General features: G+C 50.6%; 1 protein-coding gene across 1 annotated transcript; it reads right to left on the bottom strand.

Annotated features, from left to right (window-relative positions):
- Positions 1 to 3521: 3521 nt before the first annotated feature.
- Positions 3522 to 5685, bottom strand: Egr4 (early growth response 4). Its single transcript, XM_013035766.1, is given in 5 exon segments — positions 3522 to 4861; positions 5242 to 5435; positions 5437 to 5551; positions 5554 to 5622; positions 5625 to 5685. Coding segments are annotated over 5 exon segments (1779 nt in total).
- Between the last annotated feature and the right edge of the window lie 4371 nt (positions 5686 to 10056).

Below are 10056 nucleotides of genomic sequence, written 5' to 3' on the forward strand. Positions count from 1 at the left end.
CCACTTCTGGCTTTTTTCTTTTTGCTTATGTGGTGCTGAGGAATCGAACCCAGGGCCTCAGGCATGCAAGGCAAGCACTCTACCACTGAGTCACCTTCCCAGCCTGCAAACTCAAACCTGTAAGGACAAACATATTTTTAACCTAAACCACAGAGTATTGCTGCTAAAGATGAAAACACAAAGTCATAGCTTATACCTGTAATTCTAGCTACTCAGGAGGCTGTGATCTAAGGGTATGGTTCAAAGCCAGCTCAGGCAGAAGAGTCTGTGAACTCTTACCTCCAATTAAACACCTAAAAGTTGCAAGTAGAGGTGTGGCTCAAATGATAGAGTACTAGCCTTAAGTGTTAAAAGCTGAGGGACAAGGTCAGAACTCAAGCTCTAAGTTCAAGAGCCAGTAGCAGATAAAACCACAAATTTTATCTCACAAGCTAAAAATTATAATACATAAAGAAAATAATGTACCATGAATAAGAAAAAATAAGTAATTGAAGAATGCAAGTTTCATCAGTTGTGTGGGGAAACAAGGGAGCAAAGTTGACTTCCACAGAACTGTAGGAAACCAAGAAATGATTGTCACTATTTTTGTGTGTTTCTCTGTGTGTGTGTACATACACTCATGTGCGTGCACACACACCAGTCCTGGGGCCTCAAGGCCTAAACACTGTCCCTGTGCTTTTGTGCTCTACCACTTTGAGCCCCGGAGGCTTTTGCGTTTTGGTAGTTAATTGGAGATAAAAGTTTCATGGACTTTCCTAGATCCTCAGATCTTAGCCTCCTGAGTAGCTAGGATTACAGGCATGAGCCACTGAAACCCAGCTTGTCACTATTAATGGGGATTGGGTATCTGGAAGGATGATTAGGTTTTAGGTGGATTATACTTGAAATGGCAATAGGATACCCATATGGAAATGGTTACAAGTCAGAACTCTGGGCTGGCTGGTTTAGAAAGTATTTTTATAAGGAGGATGTTTGAAAAGACTGGCAATAAATTTGCTCTTCAAGGAGAGTAGAAATAGGAAAGGAGGGCTAAAAATTGAGTCTGTGGGAGATGCTCACATTTTGAGAGCCAGATGAAAAAGAACAGCAAGTAAGGAAGAAAATGAGCTGTATGACAGTCCTTGAATACACACATCCAGGGTTTCAAGTTTGTTAACCAAACATTCTACTACTGAGCTATATCCCACCTGGGTTGATTTTCTGATTTTTCATTCTTTAAATATAATTTGTTACTATTTAGGTATTTTACAGAGGGGTTACCATTTCATAACTCAGGCAATGAATACATTTTTTTGGACAATGTCATCTCTTCCTTTGCTTTGATTTTCTGATTTTTAAATTTAAATTTTCTCTGTCGCTAGCCTAACATCCTCTTCCCTCAAAATCTCTAGGAGAAAGCACCAGTGACTGAGGTTATAGGAGGAACTTCTTGGCTGGGAGTTCTAGAACTAGTCTTGACTGTGTTGCCAGGGCTACTACTAAGTCACTTCCTTGGAGTTTTTCTCATTAGCAATACTAGGCCTAGTATTGGGGTGTGGAGACAAGATGGGGAACAATAGAGCTAAGAGGACTTAATAGAACCCAGCTTAAAGTAGTAAGGGTCTCTGCAATCTACAACGTACCTATCACAGTGCCTAGTAATTCGTCACTTGAGCATCTCCAAAGGGTTAAATATTGCCCTCTGAAGGCTAGTCTTCTAAAATGTTAATTCCCCTAGAAGAGGCTACATCAAGTTATTTACCACAAATCAGTTTATTAGATAAAAGATTTGCAGGTTCTATGAAAGCACTTAATAATAGCTGGGGTGAGAAAAAGATAAAATTCTTTGACAGTACATTTTGTCTCTAGTCAGTAGACTGTGGGAGAAGAGGGGGTGAAGAAGCCAGAGGAACAGAAGCAGGGTTGATTTGGCATTACCAGGCTGAGAACAGCTCAACTCAGAAGGGAAAGAAGGAAGTCCCCCTATACGGGCCACTCTTTGCTTTAACAGGGAGATGGAGTACATGACATGTTCTAGATTACAGTGCATGTCCAAGGTGGGTAGAATTCAGAAAGTAAAGTAGGAGACCTATCTTCTCCCTTATAGGATCATGCTATCCCCACAACCCCTACCAGTTCCCCCAAGAAGGAATAGGTTATGGAAGTATAAAGATAGTTAAGTAGATCTTTGGAAGAACTAAGGTGACCACAAAGCCTGCTCCTCATTCACAAGTTTGGCCCAAAAGAATGCTACAACCCTTTTGGTCCTGAAAGCATATGACCATTAAGCAACTCCAGGGGGCCTCTGTGACAGCAAACACTGGCATTCAAAAGCTGCACTTGAACTACTGCAGCCTTTTACTGTTGTTGCTACTGCTTAAGGCTCCATCTAGTGCCCAACTTGTTTCTCACTGTCTGATTAGAACTATTCCAAGCTTGGGCACCTCCATTCCAGGGTTGGAAACTAAGCATTGGGCTTTAGAGTTATATCTGTTTGGACAACATGTCTCCAGCCAAGTCACCCGGAAAGTTATCTCCATTACTTCATCAGTTTTTGTTGTTGCCTGGGAGGTGGCGGGGGTTTGAACTCAGGGACTTGACATTTGCTAGGTAAGTGCCCAACCATTTGAGCCATTCTGCCAGTCCTCATCTTTAAGATGGGGTTTATGCCTGCTTCACTTGAGACTGAGAATTAAGGAAAATAACATATGTAAAGTGTTTAGCACCCATGCCTTTCAAACGTTTTACAGTTCCAGAAACATCCCCAGTCTTTAGATCCACCGTAATCAAATCCATTATTTCCTTCAATACACATTTACAGCAAGCCTACTATGGGTCATAGAACCTGGTAGCTGTGTTTGTCAGTAGGCGTGTGCTGTGTTCTAGTCCTGTACCCTTTGAACCTGTGCATCTCCTTTGCCTCCATGCACACATGATCCTGAGGCGTTGGGGGGAGGGAGGATAGGATCAGGAGCTGACAAGGCCGATTCAGTAAGCTTTTAGCACAATAATTTTAATTGCAAAAATAAACAGTTTTGTCAACTGCTTGAGAGTAGCGTCTGCTTTACAAAAAATTAACAACAACAAAAAGGAAATAATCCCAAAGCAAAAATCAAAACCAAAACCAAACCAAACCGTTACATCCAATGGCTGCTGGAAAGACAATGCTGTACAAAGTTCTGCGCGAGACCCGCTCAGCGCAGCCCCAGCCTGTCTCTGGGGGATATAGAGGAGGGCGTGGGGCGTGCGCCAGTTACAAATGACTGTCTTCAGTCCCAAGGAAGGGCCTACACTGTGGGTGCCCCAAGAGGACTTGCCCCGGAGCATGGCTGAGAAGCCAGCGCCTAGTCAGCAGGAGCTATCCACGGAGCTGGTGCTGAACAGGGCTTGCGCATCGGGCGCTTCAAGGAAAACTGGAAGCAGGACTGCAGGCCGGCCCCAGGGCGTGCGAGGGAGAGGCGGGAAGAACAGCGGGGAAGCGGGAACCGACCAGATCTCTCGCCGCCGAGTGGCGGCGCCTCAATCCGCAAGCCAGCTCCCGCTCACAGTCCAGCAAAGGAGAGGCCCAGCGAGTAAAAGCCGAGCCCCTTGAGCCGCTCCTCGGCGCGCGCCTTCTGCTTCAGGTGCACCTTGCTGTGCCGTTTCTTCTCGTCGCTGCGGGCGAAGCGGCGGCCGCACACATCGCAGGCAAAGGGCTTCTCGCCCGTGTGGGTGCGCACGTGCGTGGTGAGGTGGTCGCTGCGGCTGAAGTTGCGGAGGCAGATGCGGCACTGGAAGGGCTTGTGGCCGGTGTGGATGCGCAGGTGGCGGTTGAGCTCGTCGGAGCGCGCAAAGCTCCGCACACAGCTTTCCACGGGACAGGCAAAGGCTTTGGCGTGCGGCCGCGGGCAGAAGCACCGCGCGCTGCACTTGCCGCCCCGGCGCCCTTTGCGCCGCGCCTTGGCCGGGGGGAAAGGGGTGGCCGACGGCGGCCCGGGGGGCGCCGCCACGCCGCCGCTCCCGGTGATGTCGGTCACCAGGGCTTTGGGGAAGTCCGCCGGCGTGGCGGTGCCGCGAAGGCTCAGCGGGGAAAGCTGAGGCTGCGTACGGGCCAGAAACTCTCCGCCGTCGCCGCCGCTCCCTCCCTCCCCGCCGGGAGGGGTGAGGAGCGCTGGGAGGCCCTCGGCCCCCTCGCCCAGCTCACCCGAGGCCAGCTCGAAAGCATCGTAGGCCCCGGCAGGGTAGAGTCTGTTGGCTGGGCCGGTCGGCAGCTCTGCGGGGCAGCTGATGGACAGCAAGTCCTCAATCTTGGTCCCTAGAGAAGGGAAACGGGCCTCGGGGGTGGCCGGGTAGCTCCCCTGCGACCCACAGGGCCCTGGGGCCCCCACAGAAAGCAGCTCCCAGGGAGCGTAGGGACTTTTGAAGGCGGCCGCCGCCGCCGCCGCCGCCGCGGCGTCCAGAGCCGGAGAGGCCGGGGGCGCCCGCAGGCCGGGCTTGACGTCGGGCGGGGAGAGCTGAGGCTCGTACAGGCACTGCGAGGGGACGCCCGCAGGAGGCGAGGCCTCCCAAAACGCCTCCGAGAAGGCGGCCGCGCTCAGATCCGGGGAGTAGAGGTCCGAAGGACCCGGAAGGAGGGCGTCGGGGCCCGAGGGAAAAGAAGTATCTAGGGGGGACCGAGATGCTGCCGCCTCGGGTCCGGGGAAGGGTGCCAGGCCTAAAATGCCCGACATGAGGTTGAAGAGGGCCTCGGGGTCGTGGGGGTGCTCCGGGACTGCTTGGATGAAGAAGCTACCGCTGTAGCTGAGGCCCGGAGGGGGCGTGGGCGCCGGACCCTCCAGGAGGCAGGAGTCGGCCGAGTCCCCCGCGACGCCGCAGCTGCTCAGAGCCCAGCTCAAGAAGTCACCTGCCGAGGAGGGAGCAGGAGTCAGCCTCGGAGCGCCCCGCCGGGCGCGCCTCGACATCGGCAGCCCTACCCACGAAATCCCCGCCGCGCCCCGACAGATGCCGAGGGCTTATTCTAACCAAAGCAGGGGCCGGCAGCCGAGCCGCGCGCACACCGGCATGCACACGCAAAACACACGTGCACAGGCCCAGGGACGCCCGAACGCACGCTCGGGCCCCGGCAGGGGCGCGGGCGGCCTAGTGGGGGATGGGAACGGGAGTGCGCACCCGTGACCCCCGCGCCTGCCAGCGCCCCCGGCCCCTCCGTGCCAGCGTCCCGGCCCCGGCTCGCTCTCGGGCTTCGTGCGTCCCCGTCCCGGCACTGGCGGCCGGACTCCTTACCTCCGGTGTAGCCGGTGGCTGGGGGTGCGTCTCTGGCGGGCAGCCGGGACGATTCGGTGCCGGATTCGGCGCCACAGCCTTCGGTGGACTTGTCGAGGAGCGCGTCGGGGCTGGAAAACTCACTCAGGTGAAGCATGGCGCGGCGGTGGCTGCGGGGCGCCCGAGGCCTCGCCCGCGGGGCTGGGGGCGCGCAGTTGTGGGGAGGCCGGCGGTAGCGGCGCCCCGCGGCGCGCAGACCCCCCCGGCGCCCGAGCTTCTGGCTCTCGGCGTTCACCTCAGCGAAATGGGTTCGGGGGCCGCAGCGCCCTGCCCGCCCGCACCGGCCTCGGGCGGCGGCTCTTCGCCTTTTCAAAGCACAGCCGGGCTCCCCCAACCCACAGACCCCCACTTATATAGCTGCGGCGGCGTTGGCTCCGGGCTTCCGACTCCCCGGGCCACTGCCATTTTGGGAGGCCCCGGCCCTGCCGTCGTGACGTAAATGCCCAAATATGGACACAGGATGTGTGCCGGGGACTCCCGAAAAGGAAAACTCGGGCGGTGACGTCGCCGCCGCCGCCGCCGGGCCCGCGCCGCTGCGTGCGCGCGCATTCCCCGAGCGTGGAGCCCCGGGAGTGGAGTGTCGGGGCCCGGGGAGCACCCGGCTGGGGTTGTTCTGCGTGGGGCAGCACGGTGCACGTGCTTCCCGCCTGGAGGCTTAGCCCGCGAGGTAGTGATGTTGGATCGCGAGGACCTCCAGATGACAAAGTGTGAAGTTCGAACCCGCCCTTTGCTACTTACTACATTTAATACATCTTAATGCCAGTTTTTCCTTACCTACCAATCTGTTGGGGGACAGAAACCGAGAGCATGAAATTTTAGGCCCTCTCAATAAGCTGTATTGGCATCAATTTAAGATTTTTGCTCATAACTTTTTCTATTATAGCATATCCATGTGTGCCCTCTACAAAATAACATGCTTAACTAAAAAGCACCATAATCCAGCACTTTATAATAATGGGAAGGGAAGGAGAAAGATTTAGTCCCAACAAAAGAGTACATTTTAAATGGAAGAGGGGAGGTCTCTATTCCTAGGTAGCCACATGTAAGTTTCTTGGGCATTTTTCCAGGAAAAAAAGAAACGATGCATATGCCGGCATACACATTTTTCTGCAATACATTTTCCCCTTTGAAAAAGCTGAGAGACTTCATCATGTCGGAATAGAAACCCCCGGTTGCTCTTTTCTAAGGCTGCAAGAGCATCAAAGTCAATTCTAGCAATCTGCCTGCCTACTTCTACTATGGTTCCCCTGCCCCCCACACTTACCTCGATTTCATCTTCTCTTTTATTAAATCTTTATTTTATCTTAGCTAATTGCAGTCCTTTCTGGAGCCAATCAAATGAGGGGATTGAATAGTACATGGAATTGCACTTTTTTGCACTTGGGACTCTGGGTGATGGCAAGTGAGGAGAGCAGGTATAAGGATCACTTTCTACTGTCTTTGGAATAGAAACAAATCCAGGTGCAGGTGTTGGGCTATGGTGTAATTAAAAATGTATCTGCCAGCCTCTTCTACCATACCTCATTTTCCTTTTCAAAAGAGACTGCTCAAGAATGCCTGAACACCACCAAGTTTTTAGTCCTATCCATTCATTCAGTTTCCCAGTATTCATTCAGTATTCATTTCATAAGGTCTTGGGCCTGCCAGTAGCTTTTAATTTTTACTATACTGGAGAAGTCCACCTCTATCCTTAGCTTCTTACTTCCCCATGCTGGAAGAGTTCACACATGTCCTGTCACCTGCAAAATGTAAACTGGCACTTCAGCACATGCCTGTAATCCCAACACTCAGAAAGCTGAGCTAGAAGTGTTGTAAGTTTGAAGTCAGTATGGGCTTTATAGTAAGATTATCCCTACTACCACCACCACAACAATCATAAACCCTGAAAAATACATGTGGACACATTTAGATGTATCTTCTCAAGTCTGCAATTGTGCATGCAAAGGGTTTTTTTCTTTTTCTTTTTCTACTAATCCACCTGCAGTGTGTCCTGGTAAATGGCCAGAGACATAGTTATGTATTAGCAACAATATATGTGCTTGTGGGAATCCAGAAACCCAGTACTTGTCTGTAAGAATTAGACACACAGAACACTATTTTCTTAATACTCTTATTTCAGCCTAGGGGTTTGATTCTAATCCAAATGCATCACCAAGGCCAAATGAGCCCACACCAGACATGCGGGGCACACATGCCTCAAATCCACTCTGGCATCTTGCTGCCTAGGAGGGTGGGGGAGGGTGAAGTTTGGCTGGGCCTGTGTCCAGGGCTCCCCAGGTTACCCCGTCGGGCCAGATTGGCCAGCCCCAGGTTGCTCATCCTTCTGCTGTTCTTCCCTCTGCCACAGCATTCCTCCTCCTCCTTAGTCATGGATAATTCCTCTAGTCCTGTGGTGAAGTGCCAGGCCATTGCTGCTTTCTGCCAAAGACTGTTGGGCTAGGTCTGAACTAGCACAAGGGTCTAAGTCACCCTAATTTGCTCTTGGTTGAGGTCAGATCTGAAGGCAGGACTAGAGAGTAGGCATGTTTAGGAAAAGAAGTAGGGAAGATCATTGGGCTGACATACCCACATCACAATGTCCACACTTCAGTGGATAAACACATACACACACAAGAACAGAAGCCTCTGGAGAGTAATTTGCATATGCACTTTTGAGGGGAGACTGGGCACTGTCCCTGAGCTTTTATGCTCAAGACTGACACTCTACCACTTGAACTACAAAAAGCTATTTCTGGCTTTTTGGTGATTAATTGGAGTTAAGGGTCTCATATCTTTTCCTTCCTGGGCTGACTTCAAACCATGATCCTCAGCTCTCAGTCTCCTGAGTAGCTAGAAATACAAGTGCTCCACTTGAATTTCGTTTCTTAACTGAACATAGGGAAGAGGATGGGGGTGGGTTAGGATCCTGAACATTTCCTTTCCAGCTCAGCCCCTCTAACCTCTCCCCTCCTCCCAGCATTTAACAACTTCAAAAACATTCTGGGCCCAGATGGGATAAAGGTCTTTGGTTGGATGGGATAGAAGAGAGAGGGGCTTAGATCTCTGAGCTCCAGTTTAAATCAGAATTCAAATATAAAAGCACACATTTACAAAAAGGAAAAAAAAGGAATCACATATGCTGAGTACTTAACACACACACTCACACATCACATCATTTCAAAAATCATGAAAGTCCTTGGAATAAGGAATTGCAAATTCACTTTACAAATGAGGAAAAAGACTCAGAAAGGTTAAATGAGCTGCCAAGGCCTGAGTTTCTACTAGTGTGGGGATGAGTGGTGGATAATTTAAGAAAAGATCATTATTTTATGAAAAGATTCATTCTCAGATGTCTTTAGATGGAAGAGCATCCTCTAGTTTTTCAAATAGGATGTGAGATGCACGCACAATCTGGCCAGCAACTATCTGGGAAGACTCTTTGGAGTGACTATCATGGACAGGACCTCAGTGGGTCACATAGATGCATGCTGATAAAGAGCCATACAAGGTCTTTTGGTGTTGTGGAAGTTGGTGGTGGTGGTAATTTTTAGATGTGTGTGTGTGTGTGTGTGTGTGTGTGTGTGTGTTTGTGCATGGCCTTCAGGAGAGTAGAGGGAATCTCATTATTTCCATGAGGCCAGGTAAGGTAAGAAGAGTTTATTTTCTAGACAAGCACTGAACACTTGCTTCATTCATTCATTCATTCATTCATTCACCAAGCATTCATTGAGCTCAGCACTATGCTAGGTCCTGTGCAGGCTCTTCAGAGGGCAAAGATGCAGCAGTGTCTGAGACTAGAAGCTCTGCATCCAGGGGATGGTCTGGGAGGGGAGGGCACGGGTGGCCACTTGCCTTCTCTGATGGTAAGGACCCAGCCACTGCCTCAGCTCTGGCAAATGCTACTGTTTCCTCCTCCATACTCCACCTTGATCTTTCTGCTCTAAATATCATTGTGTTCAAATAATAGTGTATATATTTTAAACGACTCCAAGAAGACAGCTGCCTGAGAGTATTAATCAAAAGAGACCAGTGTTCAGTCACCATGGCGACTCCTGACAAGAACTGAAGAGCAGTTCTGCATCCCACTTCCTGGGGCCACTGAGATGTAGGGACAATTCATTCCTCACTCCTCTTTTTTTCTCTTTATTTCTCCCCTCTTCCTCTCTTTTCTTCTCTCTTCCCCTCCCCACTCCTCCATTCCCTTTCTTCTTCCTAAAGGATTTATTTAAAAGCAAGGATAGGGGCAGGGTGGGGCCTTCAGAAGCACAAGGAAGGAGGTTCACAAAGCTGCCACAGAGATGAAGCTCACCTCCAGCTCGCCTCTGCACTGCCCAGCTTGCCTCCCAAGTGCCCCGAGGCTTCAGGGACCACTGGGGCGAAAGGAATCTGATTATCTGACCCTGAGGCAAGGGACCCTACTACCAGGGTCCGTCTTTGTTCCCTCCCTCTTCCCTGAGCATGCTCAGTCATTGGTTACCATTTAGGTCATTATGATTCTCTCTTTCTCTCCCTTCCCCCCCTCCTTCCTTGCTTGTTCCTTCTCTTTCTTTCTTTCTTTCTTTCTTTCTTTCTTTCTTTCTTTCTTTCTTTCTTTCTTTCTTTCTCTCTCTCTCTCTCCCTTCCTTCCTTCCTTCCTTCCTTCCCTTCCTTCCTTCCTTCCTTCCTTCCTTCCTTCCTTCCTTCCTTCCTTCCTTCCTTCCTTCCTTCCTTCCTTCCTTCGTTCCTTCTCTTCCTTCCTTCATTTCTTAATTTTATTGTCATTGTAAAGGATATACAGAGGGGTTACAGTTACATAAG

Source organism: Dipodomys ordii, unplaced genomic scaffold (assembly GCF_000151885.1).
Source record: "Dipodomys ordii isolate 6190 unplaced genomic scaffold, Dord_2.0 Scaffold220, whole genome shotgun sequence".
NCBI lineage: Eukaryota > Metazoa > Chordata > Mammalia > Rodentia > Heteromyidae > Dipodomys > Dipodomys ordii.